Here is a 17,079-nt window from a genome sequence, read left to right on the forward strand (position 1 = left end):
TTAGTAGTGGATGCGAGGAACGAAATGATGCTACGTTCATCAGAGCCTAAGTGTCACATGCACATAACACGCCAGTAATGCCTGCTTGTGAAAGAATGTTCTGATCCCACAGTGTTCCTGGGTGTGTGAGTTTATATCAAGTGAAAGGGCTACTTGATTTATTTATTTATTATTTATTTATTTATTTATTTATTTATTTTTGGCTGCGCTGGGTCTCCGTTGCTGCGTGTGGACTTTCTCTAGTTGCCGCGAGTGGGGGCTACTCTTCCTTGCGGTGCGTGGGCTTCTCACTGTGGTGGCTTCTCGTTGCAGAGCATGGGCTCTAGGCTCACGGGCTTCAGTAGTTGTGGCACACGGGCTTCAGTAGTTGTGGCTCGTGGGCTCTAAAGTGCAGGCTCAGTAGTTGTGGCACACAGGCTTAGTTGCTCCGCGGCATGTGGGATCTTCCTGGGCCAGGGATGGGACCTGTGTCCCCTGCGTTGGCAGGCAGACTCTTAAACACTGTGCCACCAGGGAAGTCCCGGAAACAATTTCAAAAGACAGCTGATTTGTTCATATTTACTCTAAAGTTAAAGTGAATTAATCCAATCAATCAATGGTTACATAAACTTACTATGCTAGCAATTGGTTTACAGCTGTGAGTTAGAAACAGAGCAGTAATTTGGAGGTGCGCTGCACCTTTTGCAAGAGATGGTATTTGTGTTTAGTTTTTATTTGTATCTTATTGAAGTAGAGTTGATTTACGGTATGTTAGTTTCAGGTGTACAGCACAGTGATTCAGTTATATACACACACACACACATATATATATATATATATATTTTTTTTTTCAGATTCTGTTCCCTTATAGGTTATTACAAAATATTGAGTATAGTTCCCTGTGCTATACAGTAGGTCCTTGTTGGTTATCTATTTTATATATAGTAGTGCGTATATGTTAATCCCAACCTCCTAACTTATCCCTCCCTCCACCCTTTCCCTTTTAGGAACCATAAGTTTGTTTTCTATATCTGTGGGTCTCCTTCTGTTTTGTAAAATAAGTTTATTTGCATTGCTTTTTGGATTCCACGTATAAGCGATGTTACATGATATTTGCTTTTCTTTGTCTGGCTTACTTCACTTAGTATGATAATCTCTAGGTCCATCCATGTTGCTGCAAATGGCATTATTTCATTCTTTTGTGTGGCTGAGAAAAGATGGTATTTGAAGTATGCCTTAGAGACTAGGTAGATTTTTTTTTAATTAATTAATTAATTTATTTATTTTTGGCTGTGTTGGGTCTTCGTTTCTGTGCGAGGGCTTTCTCTAGTTGCGGCAAGCGGGGGCCGCTCTTCATCGCGGTGCGCGGGCCTCTCACTATCGTGGCCTCTTTTGTTGCGGAGCACAGGCTCCAGACGCGCAGGCTCAGTAGTTGTGGCTCATGGGCCTAGTTTCTCCACGGCATGTGGGATCTTCCCAGACCAGGGCTCGAACCCGTGTCCCCTGCATTAGCAGGCAGATTCTCAACCACTGCGCCACCAGGGAAGCCCGAATAGGTAGATTTTTGAGCCAGTAGTAGAGGAGGACATTGTTTCAGACTGAGCAGGCCAGGGGACCACAGGACTGGAGTGGAATATGTGGAAAGGATTCTATAAAATTGTTTACCTGAGGTTCCCTCAGCAAGGCAGTGGTAGAGCTAGGATGGAAATGGCCTCAGTCCTGGTTCAATGGTCTTTCATCTGAATTGTTCCCTCTCACCTCCCCAGTGGAGCTTCGTGGAGAGTTTTGAGGAGGGAAGAGACAGCTGGTTCATGAGACTTCCTGATTCACAGGATGTTCAAGAAAATCCTAGTGAGTGGGACTTTCACGGGTAGGGTGTGGCTTAGGCAGATCCTCACCTCACCTAGTCATAGTCAGAACTAGTTGGAAATCATCATGTTGATTCAGAAAAATCGACAAATATTTAATCATTGGGAGCCTAAGAATGCATGTACTGAGACCTCTAATAAAACTGGCCAATGTCTAGGAACACTTTCTATGTACAAGGCACGGTTCTGAGCATTTTACATGTTGCACAAATGCATACATTAACTCATTTCCTCCTCATAACCTTATGAGGCAGGCTTCTATTATCATTACATTTTGCAGATGCCAAAACAGGCAAATATTTCTAGACAGAGACTAGCACTCAGAAATGCCTAAGGTGATAAATGAGGCTTTGGAAGCACTTGAAGTTCAATGGGGGAAAGAGGGTGATTGAGACTTCTGGTTTCTGTTAATGACTGACTAAGTTATTTTTATGAATCCTCCTGCTGAAAACAGCTAAAATATCTGGATAAAATATAAATTAAAAAATTTCTGAAGGCATCCAAGAACGGACAAGTAGAGAGTTATCAGGCCAAAAGTGAAGATAACAATAATCCAGAGAGAAATGGAGCATATATGCCTGGAAACCACATTTGATATAAAGACAAACCATATTTGATTCTAGCAAATCAGACCTTACCCTGGATTGAATGGGACAAAAATCAAAACCCAAAGCCCACATACAATGAGTCTAATAGAACATGTTTCCCACAAAAAGCTGGCATGCCAGAGAGCTATACCTTTCAGAATAAGAGTGGAACAGAAATTGAATCCTCCCAGGGATTTGCAGGCTGGAGCTCAGAAAACATCAAGCCTTGAACTTGGCTTAAGATGACCCTGTACTAAATACAAAGAAAAAAAGAAAAAAGAAGAAAAAAAGAAGAAAACGACCCTGTACTATTAGTGCCTCCAGGTGTCTGATATAAATAAATGAAATTACTTTTTGGAGGAAGGGACGTTTTATCTCCCCTCCAGTTATTTCCACATATTTTTCTGCAAAGATACAATTATTTTTTTAAAAGCATACAAGAAAAGGTTCTCACCAACAGAAATAACGGGTAACAGAAACTGATTGTCAAAGACTTCAGATACTTGAATTACAAGGTACTATAAAACGTTCATAGTTGCTATTTTCAAACAAATAAATGACGAACTTAAAAATACCCACAGGGAACAAGAAATGGCAACAAGTGAAATGGGAGTTATTTAAAAGATCAACTAGAACCTTTTTAGAAATGAAAAATACAATAACTAAATCCATCAATAAATCCCTTTAACAGAAGCTTCAGGGAGAATTAGTGAACTGGAAGATAGGTCAAAAGAAATTATTCATGCACATAAATTTAACAACTTAGAGGAAATGGATCAATTCCCCCAAAACCATAAGCTACAAAAATTCACCTGATATGAAATAGATCATCTGAATAATCTTATAACTATTTTAAAAAATTGAATTTGTAATTAAAAGACTTCCCCCCAAATAATATCCAGGCTCAGATGGTGATGGTTTCATTGAAGAATGCTACCAATCATTACAAGAAGAATTAGCACCATTCTATACCATCTCCAGAAATTAGAAAAGCAGGGAACACCTCTCAACTCATTTTATAAGGCCATTATTATTTTGATACCAAAACCAGACCGAACAGTACAAAACAAAACAAAACAAAAACAAACTACTGAGCCACAGCTACTGAGCCTGCGCTCTAGAGCCCGTGCTCCGCAACAAGAGGAGGCACTGCAATGAGAAGCCCGCGCAGCGCAAGGAAGAGTAGCAACGAAGACCCAACGCAGCCAAAAATAATAAATAAATAAAAATAAAAAAATAAAGAAGCTAAGGAATAAAAATCATATGACCATGTCAACTGATACAGAAAAAGCATTTGACAAAATTCAACACCCATTCATGATAAAAACTCTCAGTAAAGCAGGAATAGAGGGGAACTTCCTCAACCTGCTAAGACTGAATACCTTCCTCTTAGGATAAGGAACAAGTCAAGGATATCTTCTCTGGCCATTCTTACTCAACATAGTACGGAAGTCTAGCCAGCACAGTATGGCAAGAAAAGGACATAATAAGCACACAGACTGGAAAGGAAAAAGAAATAAATCTCCCTATTTGCAGACTGTCTACATTAAAAGTCCCAAGGAATCTACAAAAAAACCTCCTGCAATTAATAAAGGAATTTAGCAAGACCCCAGTTTACAAGCTCAACACACAGAAGAAATCCAGAATGCGGCAGAGACAAAAGGATGGAAAAAACAGTGGGTAAAAAAAATAAAGGATTCTTATGTTTAATCTAAGTTACAGAAGGAGAGAGACAATGAGGCAGAGGCATATCTGAAGAAAGATAGCTGTGAATTTCCCAGACCTGTTGAAAGTACAAATCCACGGATTGAAGAAACAAAGAATTTCAAAGCAAGGTGGGAGGGGGAAAAAAAAAAAGAAAGAAGAATGCAAGAAAGAAGGAAAGCAAGCAAGCAAGAAAGATGAAAAAAAAAAATCCTACCTAGATTCCCAGTGAAGTTGCAGAACACTGAAAAATGGAGAGATCAGAGATTGCAGAAGTAAGCAGGGGGCAGGTGAATACAAAGTTAATGGTATTAGACTTACTGATTTTACTTACATAGTCCTTATTACTTGCCAAGCCCCTTACATTAAGTGATTTACTTCTCACAGCAATTGTATTAGGTGGGCACTATTATTACCTCTATTTTATAGATGAGGAAGTTGAGACAAGTGAAATTTAGCTACCTGCCCAAGGTGACACAGCTTATCAATGGTAGAGGTAGGATTTTGAACAAGGTAGTTCTGGATCGTATGTGTCCTTAACTACCACACATATTTGTCTCCCTAAAGGGCAATGGGAAGCCATGAAAAGGTTTTAACCAAGGGAGTGACACCACATTTGCTTTCCAAAAACAAATAATCCTGGCACCACTGTGGATAATGGATTAAATGGAGCTAAGGGTGGAAACAGGAGGCTGTTGGAATAATGTATCAAAAAATAAGGAGAGCCTGGATGAATGAGGGAGGTGGCAGACAAAAGAAAATAGATTTGCGGGCTCTTCCGGAGTCGAGTCCACTTGGCTCGACTTGGTTTTGGATCGGATTAAGGGGGTGAAGGAGGGTGAGGATGGCACCCATGTTTCTGACTTGGGCAATTCGTCGGACAATGAAAGTCATTCACTGAGGAGACTTCGGCGAGGTCTGATTTTGGACACGGTGAATTTGTGGTGCAGAAACTCGGCCAGGACCAAGAGCAGAGCCCAACACTGAGGTCCTCCTGGCAGGGCGCGCGCGAGCCCGCGGGCGGCAGCTCGGCGCAGCACCGCGAGCCTCCGGAAGCCGCGAGCGCAGGCGCAGTGTGGCGGCGGGCGCCCCCTGGCGGGCGGCGGCGCGCAAGGACCGCCCCCAGCCTGGCGCCGCCACCGCCCGCCTCGGCACAACATGGCGATGCACAACAAGGCGGCGCCGCCGCAGATCCCGGACACCCGGCGGGAGCTGGCGGAGCTCGTGAAGCGGAAGCAGGAGCTGGCGGTGAGGGCTGGCACCGGGGGCGCCCGGGTGGGGGCCCTGTGCCTGCCTCCGCCTCCAGGACCCGGCCCCGCCGCGCCGCTCGTTACTCCGCCGACGCAGCGCAGCGCGACGGCCGGGAGTCCGGCGGCCTGAGGACGGCTGCGCATGTCGCGGCCCGCCGGCGCCTCGGCCTCCCGGCCGTGCGCATCCGGAGCAGGGAGCCGGGGCCGGGGGCGGGGCGCGGAGCCGGGGAGGGGGAGGGGGACTAGGCAGGTGGGGGCGTGGAGGAAGGATGGCGCCAGGGGGTGGGGGCTTCCGTGCGGGAGCCCTGGAGAGGAGAGTGTCCATGAGCTCTGCGGGGTGGGCGAGGGCGGGCGGGTCCACGATCTTTGAGGGGTGGGGACCGGGCTTGTCGGCAGGCTGTAGGAGATTGGTTCGGGCTTGCCAGTGGGCTTTGGGGGGTGGGGTAGGAGACAGGTGTGGGAGGGGGACCCACACATCCAGGCAGGCCGTGGGAAGGGGACCCACACATCCAGACAGGCCTTTGGAAGATGGAGGGGCGCGTGTCCTTTTGGGGACTAGGAGTAGATCAGTTGGATGCGGTTTTTGATGGGCAGGGTTGTGATGTATTTGGGAACATCTTACAAGGTGACAGGCGAGGGGAAGCGGACTCAGTCTAGGGAATTAGGAATTGTGACACGCACCCGGGACCCCTTGCACCCTGGTGGCTAAGCCCTCCCTCCCCTTGCGTTTTGGCTTGGGCACCGGGAGGCCCATCTCACCTGAAGCTGCCCTTCCAGGTTTCCATAGCAACCGCAGCCCAGTGCAGGCGGCCTTTCGGAGCCTGCAGGGAGGGGAGCGAGTTGGCGCTGGAAGGCTGATCACCCTTCCCTCTCCCGGTAGCAGTATCTTTTATGCGTGGGAGTGGAGACTGCTCACGTTCTTCCTCCGCCCAGGTTCTTGACAGCTGGGTTTCCACGAAGCCCCTGAGTACATGCAAACTTTGGCATGGGTGTACATTTTAATGGGGACAGGCTCTTTCCATTCCATTTTATTCTTAAAGGGATCCAACAAGATGGGTCTAGACTGTCTTAGTCTGAAACAGCCTGCCCCTGCCCATGTCATCCTTCTTTCCACAAGGCTGGCTCTGTATAGTTGAACTTGAGTTTATAAGTCTGATATCCAGATTTCAGTTTGGTTAGGCTTAATGCTTTCATGTAGAAGGCATTAACCACTTCCTTGTTTTTCATCTCTCAGGAAACACTGGCAAACTTGGAGAGACAGATCTATGCTTTTGAAGGAAGCTACCTGGAAGACACTCAGATGTATGGCAACATTATTCGTGGCTGGGATCGGTATCTGACCAACCAAAAGTGAGTGTCAGAAGCCTGTAGTGTTTGTATTGTGCCCTAGTAATATTTGTGTTTAGGGATATGTATGTTGTTGGTAGTGACTTGGCAGGGAGACAGTAGTAAAGTGGGGTGGACAGAGGTCTGCACTTGAGCTTGGACTCTGGCTCAGCCACTGCCTCACTGAGTAACCCTGGACAAATCCTACATCTGTATAGTAGAGGAAATCTGGCCAGTGGCACAGGGTTGTGTGAGGCTTAAATGAAATACAGCATATAATACCTTACACACCAGCACTGCTATCAGTGTTTTCTACATTTTAATCAGTCACGAGTCCCACCCTCACAAGATTTGCCATACCTGTGTGCCAACTGTACCATGGTTTATTTAGTAATATTATTCTTGAAAACTTTCTAAATTTTTTGAAAATTTTCAAATGTAGCGAAAAATTGAAAGAATAGTTCGTGATCTCTTGATACCCTTCACTAGCATTCACCAGTTGTTAACTTGTTACCACATTTGCTTTCCTCTCTTTTTTCCCTTTCTATAATATGTATTAACACACACCCCTATATCTACACTTAAAATTTTTTTAAAATTTGAAATAATTATAGATACATAGGGAGTTGCAAAAACAGCTCAGTTTTCCCCAATGGTTGGGTTTTATGTAACCATATAGTACAATAGCAAAACCAGGAAATTGACATTGGTATAATGTGTATATGTAGTCATTTTATCATGTGGGTGGTGGGTAACCACCACTGCAATCAAGATACAGCACTTTTCCATCATCACAAAGATCTCCCTCATGCTACCCCTTTGTAGTTATATCTCCCCTTTCTCCCATATATATATGTATATACATTTTTTTGCTAAACCCTTTAAAAGTCAAAAGCAGATATCATGACATTTGCCCCAAATTATGTCAGCAGGTACCTCCTAAGAATAAGAACATCTTTCTTACGTAACCAACAATTATCATGCCTGGAAAATTAGCACTACATTAATAGTATTATGTAATATACAGTCTATTCATATTTCCCTAATTGTTCCTAAAATGCATTGCTACCTTGTTTTGAACCAGTGAGTGTTTGTGCATTGCATTTGCCTGTTGTGTCTCCTTAGTCTCTTAATTTAGGAGCTTCCCACCCTTTTTGGTGGTAAGGTTGTTTATGACATTGTCTTGTAGAGTGTCCCAATTCCAGGTTTTTCTTATAGTGACTTCATGAGAGATCCTTTAAATATTTTTGGCAAAAATGTTGCATTAGTGATTTGTGTACCTCTTGTTGTTTACCTCTGTTTTATCACGAGGCACATAATGACAGATTACCCCATTATTGGTGCTGCTAAGTTTGATCATATGATTTCACCATTGTAAAAGTTATTTTTTTCTCTTTGTAATTATCAAGTAATTTCGGAGGTTATACATTTTATTTATTTTTATTTTTTAAGATTTATTTATTATTTATTTATTTATTTTATTTATCTTTGGCTGTGTCGGGTCTTAGTTGTGGCACGCGGGATCTTTCATGGCGGTGCTCGGGCTCTTCATTGCGGCGTGTGGGCTTCTCTCTAGTTGCGGCGCTCCGGCTTCTCTCTAGTTGTGGTATGCAGGTTTTTCTCTTTCTGGTTGTGGCACGCGCGGGCTCCAGGGTGCATGGGCTCTGTAGTTTGCGGCACAAGGGCTCTCTAGTTGAGGTGTGCGAGCTCGGTAGTTTTAGCACGCAGGCTTAGTTGCCCCACGGCATGTGGGATCTTAGTTCCCTGACCAGGGATCGAGCGCACGTCCCCTGCGTTGTAAGGTGGATTCTTTACTACTGGACCACTAGGGAAGTCCCTGGAGGTTATACTTTTTAGGCAGTGTGATTATACTGCTCCCCCCAATTTTTGTCACTGGTTTTAGTATCCATTGTTGATTATCTGAATTAGTTATTATAATGGCGGTTGCAAAATGATGATTCTAATTTTACTGTTCCTTTTACATTTATTACTGACATTCTGAAGAGTCTTCCCTTTGTATCTTCTTTCCCTTTCATTATCTCTTTCTCTCTCTTTAGAATCACTGTAGATGCATGGATTTTTTAAAAATCCAGCGTATTGGGATGTAGTACTGTCACTTTGTGAAGGTTTATTTTATTTTTTAGTATAAATTAATTTATTGAAATCTATACAAAGAAGCGCACAGATAAGTGTTTAGCTCACTGACTTTTCACAATGCTAACACACCCATCATTATCCTTTTTGATGCTTAGTTTGTCCCAAACGTGGCCAGAGGGAGCCTCCTCAGGCTGATTCCTTTGTCCTTTTTTTTTTTTTTTTTAATTTTTTAGTAACTTTATTTATTTAATTTATTTATTTTTGACTGCGTTGGGTCTTCGTTGCTGCGCGCGGGCTTTTCTCTAGTCGCTGCGAGCGGGGGCTACTCTTTGTTGTGGTGCGCGGGCTTCTCATTGTGGAGGCGTCTCTCCTTGCAGAGCACGGGCTCTAGGCACGCAGCCTTCAGTAGTTGTGGCACATGTAGTTGTGGCTCACGGGCTCTAGAGCGCAGGCTCAGTATTTGTGGCGCATGGGCTTAGTTGCTCCGCGGCATGTGGGATCTTCCCGGACCAGGGATCGAACCCGTGTCCCCTGCATTGGCAGGCAGATTCTTATCCACTGTGCCACCAGGGAAGCCCTTTAAGTTTTTTAAACTAAGATTATTTAACAGAGATACTTCATAGCACTAGTCTGTGCTAGATGTTTTTAATAATAGGCATTAAAATAAATACATGTTAAATGAAAATGATTGTGACCCTAAAGCTAAAGTAATCTCATGTGTCACAGTGGACCACATACCATCCATTGGAAAACATTGCTGTCTACATAGGCATTCAGCATGAAGGTCATTTTGGTCAATCCAAGTGGTGTGGAGGCATTTCTGTATGGAACTTGGTAATTAAAAAAAAAAAGAGTTCCTTACATTTGTGCTGGTGCGTCCTCAGCTTGAGCCACAGACATAGCTTGGTGCTTATAATGAGTTTCTTGTGTGTGTTTTAGAAACTCCAATAGCAAAAACGATAGAAGGAACCGGAAGTTTAAGGAAGCAGAGCGGCTCTTCAGTAAATCCTCAGTTACTTCAGCAGCTGTAAGTGAGGCGGGGGGATCTTTCTGTGGCCCATTGTTAAGGAAGACCTCCGTTAAGTTTCTGTGAGTTTTCTCTTTCCTGTCCGTCTGTGAGTTGGTTGTCTCTTTCCTTTCTGTCTGTGAGTGCTCTCCTGAGATCTGTGATAATTTTTATAGTAACTGGTGGTTTTTTCTTTTAGGCAGTAAGTGCATTGGCAGGAGTTCAGGACCAGCTCATTGAAAAGAGTAAGTTTATCTTTTTACTTTTTCATCAGTTTGTTTTTAAGCTACCATCACCCGTATATTTAATTCCTATCCAACGGTGTATCTGAAGACTGCATCTCTTGTTCTTGCCTCTTCTTTGTAGAAGTTAGGAACCCTTTTGGGTATCCTTAATCATGTCTTTCTTTGGGGGAAGAAACTACCATGTCCTTCCTGCCTTTTCAGTCACATGAAGGTTGACGTCACCTGTTCAAAGACACAGAGATATGTCTTCACTCCTGTTGAGTCTTAGGGAATTTTTTAAAGTTAAAAAAACCCTTTTATCATGGAAAATTTCAGACATATCTAATAAATCCTCATGCACCCAATTTAATAATTCTTAGGAAATTCTGATCCTATGAACAGACTGTACCTGTGTGTTCTTAAATTTAAAATGGAGAGCAGGTAGTATTTACTTTGTAGAGAAATTGTATCATTCTCTGTATGTAAGCCATACAGTCTAACTCCTTTCTAATTTCTAGTGATGGGACTTAGAACTGCAGGTTTATCTTTCTGTATCAGACTCTGTGTAGCTGTATTGGATGCTCTCCCTGTGGGTCGGGTCACTCTGAAACACACCCTGCTTTTTGTATTGTGGCTGGGTATTTTCACATGGCATATCTTGTTGTGGGATCAAGTTCTCTTGTTTGCATTACCAGGGCGTTGGTTTGCGGAGAAGGGATTTTGGTAGTATGGGAATTAGAACTACTCAGTGACTTCAATTATTATCTGTATGTACAGATTTCTGAATTTTTAGCCCTATCCCTAACTCCTTTCCTGAGCTTTAGTCATGCATTTCTAGAAAATTCTAGAAAATGTCTTCTAGACATTTCCACTCAGATGGTCAGACTCATTTTGTCTACAGCTGAGCTGTTCTCTTTCCTTCAAAATGTGTCTGCCTAGTTGTTTTGTTTCACAGTACTTCTGTTCTCTGTCCTTCAAAACTTTGTAGGCAGCTTTGACTCCTTTCTGCCAGCCTAATCAGTTGGACCAAGTCCTTTTGATTTTTTCTTTCATTATGACTGTCAGTTAAATCTTATTTCGTCTCCATTAATACCACTTCTAGAATGTACAGCCATTTCATCTGTTTTGTGGAGTAACAAGACTGGTTAAGAACATTCTGGACCTTACTCCTATGAGCTGCGATGGAAGATGTCTGACTCCTCAGTTTTCACAAGAGCCTATTATCCTGCCCCAGGCTTAGTGGATAGTTTAGTATATGGCTCTGTACCTAATTACCCACACAGAAGGGGTGCGCCTAGATACTGGTCAGGAAGACTCCTAAAGCCACTGCTTTCAGCAGCTTGACTTGAGACAAATACTGATGTATTGAAGATTTTCTAGAGCATGTGGAGGCCATCCATTCCCCTAAGATCTTCCCCCTGGATTGAGCCCCATTTCTGGAATATATCACATTGGTATTCCTTGGTCTTCCCTATGAAGTTGCACTTAGTAACATTTTGGTCCTGTGAAATGTGTCACTCTGTTATTGTAAGAGGACGTTGCAAACGTTTATTATCATTACTAATTATTATCTCCTTTAGGAATAGTTGTTTTCCCTGAACGACTAGTTGGTTTTTACTGAAAACCTGGTAATTGACTGTTTCCCTCTTTGTATGGGTGCTAAAATGCTTAAAGCCAAATTTGGGGTTCCTCTCTAGAAAGCAAATAGGAATTTATAGCATGTGTTTGGGGAATGAATCTTAGTACTACATCCAGCTTACTTTCTTCTTCTGTTCGTCTTTGCTTTACTTATCTCATTTAAAATTTATTTTATTGGATTTCATTCTTTTAATTTATCTAGCTTGGGTTTCATTGGACTTCATGAAACTATGGTTTGGTATTTTTTATCAGTTCTGGAAAATTCCCAGCTGTTACCTCTTCAGATACTGTGTTTGCTCCATGCTCTCTGTCTTCTCCTGGTACTCTGGTTAAATGTAAGTTAAACCTTCTCTCTCATTTCATCCTTTATGTCTTTTATTATCTTTTCTATATCTTCTTTTTTGTCTCTGTGCTGCATTATGGGTAATTTTTTTTCTGACCTACCCCTTCACTAATTCTCTTTTCAGTTGAGTCTGATTTACTGTTAAACCTTCCCTTGATTTTTAAATCTTTTACTATACTTTTAAAAAAAATTTTTTGGCCATGCTGTGTGGCATGTGGGATCTTAGTTCCCCAACTGGGGATCAACCCTCACCGGCTGCATTAGAAGTGCTGAATCTTAACCACTGGACCAACAGAGAAGTCCTATTACTACATTTTTAATTTCCAGAAATTCTACTTAACTACTTCAAAAATCTGCTATGTGATTTATATATATATATATATATATATATATTTTAAATTTATTTATTTATTTTTGGCTGCGTTGGGTCCTCGTTGCTGTGCCTGGGCTTTCTCCAGCTGTGGTGAGCAGGGGCCACTCTTCGTTGCGGAGCATGGGCTCTAGGCGCAAGGGCGCCCCAGCAGTTGTGGCACGTGGACTCAGTAGTTGTGGCACGTGGGCTCAGTAGTTGTGGCTTGCGGGCTCCAGAGCACAGGCCCAGCAGCCGTGGCTCACGGGTCTAGCTGGTCCACGGCATGTGGGATCCTCCCGGACCAGGGCTCAAACCCATCTCCCCTGCATTGGCAGGTGGATTCCCAACCACTGCACCACCAGGGAAGCCCCTGATTTTTTAGTACCTTTCTTTGCAGTTGTTTTCAAACTTGCCTTTTACTTTTTTTTTATAAATTTATTTATTTATTTTTGGCTGCATTGGGTCTTTGTTGTTGGGTCTTAGTTGCTGCGTGTGGGCTTTCTCTAGTTGTGGCGAGTGGGGGCTACTCTTAGTTGTGGTGCGCGGGCTTCTCATTGCAGTGGTTTCTCTTGTTGCACAGCTTGGGCTCTAGGTGCGCAGCTTCAGTATTTGTGGCACACGGGCTCAGTAGTTGTGGCTCGCGGGCTCTAGAGCACAGGCTCAGTAGTTGTGGCGCATGGGCTTAGTTGCCCCGTGGCATGTGGGATCTTCCCAGACCAGGGCTCAAACCCATGTCCCCTGCAATGGCAGGCAGATTCTCAACCACTGCGCCATCAGTGAAGTCCCTACTTCTTTAAGTATAGTAAGCATAGGTTTTCTGTAGTCTGTATTTAATTTCAGTTTCTGAAGTCTTTAAGAGCCTCTTTCTGTTTGTTGTTTCTGCTGTTGTATCACTCATGAAATCTAATTTCCCTGTGTGCTTGTTGGTTATCTTTTTTTTTTTTTTTTTAATTAATTTATTTATTATTTATGGCTGTGTTGGGTCTTCATTTCTGTGCGAGGGCTTTCTCTAGTTGCGGCAAGTGGGGGCCACTCTTCATCACGGTGCGCGGGCCTCTCATTATTGCGGCCTCTCTTGTTGCGGAGCACAGGCTCCAGATGCGCAGGCTCAGTAATTGTGGCTCACGGGCCTAGTTGCTCTGTGGCATATGGGATCTTCCCAGACCAGGGCTCGAACCTGTGTCCCCTGCGCTGGCAGGCAGATTCTCAACCACTGCGCCACCAGGGAAGCCCGGTTATCTTTGACTGTGTACTTCTGTTCACTATAGTTAAAAGTATTTGTAGAATAATTTGACGGCTGAGATGAAGGTGCTGTCTTCCAGAGAAGACCTATGTTTGCTTCTGCTAGGACTGCTTGGACCAAGTTCAAGGCTTGAGGGTCCCCAAAAGATCCAAACTTTAATTCCAAGAGAGGAATGAGGAATGGTCTGCTTTGCCTTTCACTCTTTTTTCCTTTGTACAGAGTCTTTCCGTTGTCTCAGAATTTTTGTATAACAGATCTTGTGGAATGACTCCTGTGTTTTTGATCTTTGGTGGCAATGAAGAAAACATCCCTTTCTCTTAGAATTTGTACTTGTATATTCTCAGATCTCAAGGATTTTGGAGTTTTGCACTTTTGGCATTTATTTTTGAACTGTTCTGAAATTTTCCTCAAAAAATGCACTACTTTTGCTTCCTTTGGCTTCTTATGTACCTACGCTAGAATGAGAATGGATTAGCATGGTCCCAAAGGGGAATTTTATGCTAATTAGTGAGGCATTGTATATTTTTCTAAAAAGAATAAAGTAAAAGAAAAACAAAGCAGGCAGATTTTATCCAGTTTCCTGTAAAGGATCAGCAGTCTCACCTGTTTGTTTTACTGGGCTTCTCTGAAGCTTTCATCAAAGCAAACCCCTCCAGCATCTACATCATTGCACAGGTAAGTGAACAGCTGCATGAGCATTGTTCTGGGTGTCTTCCTTTCTGCCTTTAAACATTTCGTGCTGATCAGAAGTCACTGCCGCGGCACTATTCAGTAGCTAGTCCTTTAAGTAGAGCATCTCATTTGTAGATGTGTTTAACTTAAAATTTGACGTTATTTGCTCTAAGAATGAGTTGCTCAGTTTTATGTCAGTGAGAGGCAAACTCCTGTGTCTTTTCATGGTGGCAGCAGCAATCGATTGACCAACTTGCTGCTTGCTGTACCTTGATATGTTGTAACCCAGTCCTCTTGCTATCACTTCTCTTCTGCTTCCATGAGCCGAGGAAGGAAATGATTATTACGTTGTGCTCTCACTTTGTACATTAACAGTGTTTAATCTAGTCTCCCCAGCTCCAGTCCCTCTTATAAACCGCTTCTAGCCTAATCTTAAAACGTGGGTTTGCACAGAGAACTCAATACACGTTAGTTGTTTGGTGTTACTTCCCTGTTCCGAAATTCTGGATGCCTTCATCTTGTTATGTCCTGCTAGCAGCTGTTTGACTGCAAATAACCCTGACTGATTGCTTGGAATTTGACTTATGTGTTTGTAGATCTCAAAGATGTTGAGATTTGAACACTTACTGTGTTCCGGACAGTAAGCAAACACTTTACATTATCTCATTTAATCCCTAAAGCTACTTCTTGAGGATAGGGAACATGGCTGTAGCCCCAAACATCTAGCCCAATGTCTCGTCCATAAGAGGTACTCAACATGTGAGAGAAAGAATTCCTATTTTACAGACGGGGAAACAGGCTCAGAAAGATTAAGCAACAAGTCAGTTTTCTTAACATCCCCTCGTGTTGTCCCCCGTGTTAGATCCCCTAGTCTGACAGTTATGACTCCGCTCAACCTGTCATTCCATTTCACCTGTCATTTCTCAAGCTCTCTGTTTAAAAGGTGTTGTTTGATTTACTTGTCCCAAATACCTTGTGTTTTCTCACCTCTGCACTTTTTTGCATGTGCTACTTTTTGTACTTATTTTGGCTCTCATTTTTCAAGGTCCAGTTTAAATTCCACCACCTCAGTGAAGCTTTTCCTGAATAATCCGCTCTTTATTCTCTGACTCCCATAATACTTAGTATCCGTATCAGCCCTTTGGGACATCGGTTACTGCCTGGACTCTGTTCATAGGGCTTTGATTTGATTTACGCTGCTTCGTTTGTGTTTGCATGTGTGCGTGTGTACCCGTGTCCCCACTTTATAGAATATGATCAGTTCCTCCATCCGTTTACTCAGAACTCCCATAGCAACTGGCCCCAAATGAGTGAATAGTTGGTTTTGCTCCCCAGTGTCTTTGAGTAGAATTGCAACACAGACAAAATTTGCTGTATCTAACTTGCCTTCCTTACTTGTTTCCCACCTTTTTAGTTAACCCTTCTCTCCCCTGTGCCCAGCCCCTCCTCAGTTAGTCCTGTGTCCCTTCTGCAATCCTGTCTGTGATCCAAAGCTTTTGTGACTGCATGCCCTGGCAGCCTGCTCCTTCCCCAACTAGTGCCTCCACCATTTGCATTTTCAGAGATGACAGTTTTTATCTGAATAAATAGGATTGAGTACGGCAGAGGAAGGCTGTCCTGACCATACATCTCCATCTTAGACTCATCTGTTTATATTTCGTTAGATTTTTTTTCTTTAAACTTTTTAACCCTTTTGTGAGGGATGTATGTATTAATATATTCGAAGTGTGTACAGCAGTGCCTGGCTTATGGTAAGGACTGTCTGTGTCAGCTGTTGTTAGCATCTTGCAGTCTTACTTATTTATTTTTTATAAATTTATTTATTTTATTTATTTTTATTTTTGGCTGCATTGGGTCTTTGTTGCTGTGTGTGGGCTTTCTCTAGTTGCGGCGAGCGGGGGCTACTCTTCATTGTGGTGCGCGGGCTTCTCATTGCAGTGGCTTCTCTTGTTGAGGAGCACGGGCTCTAGGCGCGTGGGCTTCAGTAGTTGTGGCACACGGGCTCAGTAGTTGTGGTGCACGGGCTTAGTTGCTCTGCAGCATGTGGGATCCTCCCGGACCAGGGCTCGAACCCGTGTCCCCTGCATTGGTAGGCGGATTCTTAACCACTGCGCCACCAGGGAAGCCCTATTTCTTTCTTTCTTTATTTGGCTGCGTCGGGTCTTAGTTGCCACATGTGAGATCTTTATTGCGGCATGCAGAATCTTTTTTGTTGCGGCGTGCAGACTCTTCATTGTGGCGCACAGGCTTCTCTCTAGTTGTGGAGCGTGGGGGCTACTCTTCGTCGCAGTGCGCAGGCTTCTCACTGTGGTGGCTTCTCTTGTTGCGGAGCACGGGCTCTAGGCATGCGGGCTTCAGTAGTTGTGGTGTGCGGGCTCAGTAGTCGTGGCTTGCGGGCTCTAGGGCGCAGGCTCAGTAGTTGTGGCGCATGGGCTTAGTTGCTTCGCGGCATGTGGGATCTTCCCGGACCAGGGCTCGAACCCGTGTCCCCTCCATTGGCAGGCGGATTCTTAACCACTGTGCCACATGAAGTCCCACATTCTTTTTAAAAGCCAGAAAATATCCCCTAGTCTGGTTGTTCCTCCTCTGTTGATGAATATTCCCATCATCTCCCTTTTCCCCCACTATGAACAGCGTCACAGTAAACATCCTTGTACCCATATGCTTTTTTGCAGTGGAGTTTTAATTTCTGTATGACCCAGAAGTGGCACTACTGTGTCAAAGAATGATTTTCATAAATATAGCCCAGTTACTTTCTGTAGTATGAAGGGAAATGTATATTTGGTCTTT

The 17,079-nt window shown here is 43.5% G+C and overlaps 1 protein-coding gene across 4 annotated transcripts in view; it reads left to right on the top strand.

The window, feature by feature from the left end:
• The first annotated feature begins 5,273 nt into the window (after positions 1-5,273).
• MEAF6 (MYST/Esa1 associated factor 6) overlaps positions 5,274-17,079 on the top strand; it is a 28,130-nt gene continuing 16,324 nt past the window's right edge. For all 4 annotated transcript variants that reach the window (XM_061186774.1, XM_061186771.1, XM_061186772.1 and 1 more), the window contains exons 1-4: positions 5,274-5,386; positions 6,623-6,738; positions 9,751-9,838; positions 10,017-10,062. In XM_061186774.1, coding sequence (XP_061042757.1) covers positions 5,297-5,386; positions 6,623-6,738; positions 9,751-9,838; positions 10,017-10,062 — 340 coding nt within the window. In that variant the 5' untranslated portion in view covers positions 5,274-5,296. The remainder of the gene's footprint in view (positions 5,387-6,622; positions 6,739-9,750; positions 9,839-10,016; positions 10,063-17,079) is intronic.

This window comes from Eubalaena glacialis, chromosome 3 (genome assembly GCF_028564815.1).
Source record: "Eubalaena glacialis isolate mEubGla1 chromosome 3, mEubGla1.1.hap2.+ XY, whole genome shotgun sequence".
Classification (NCBI taxonomy): Eukaryota; Metazoa; Chordata; class Mammalia; order Artiodactyla; family Balaenidae; genus Eubalaena; species Eubalaena glacialis.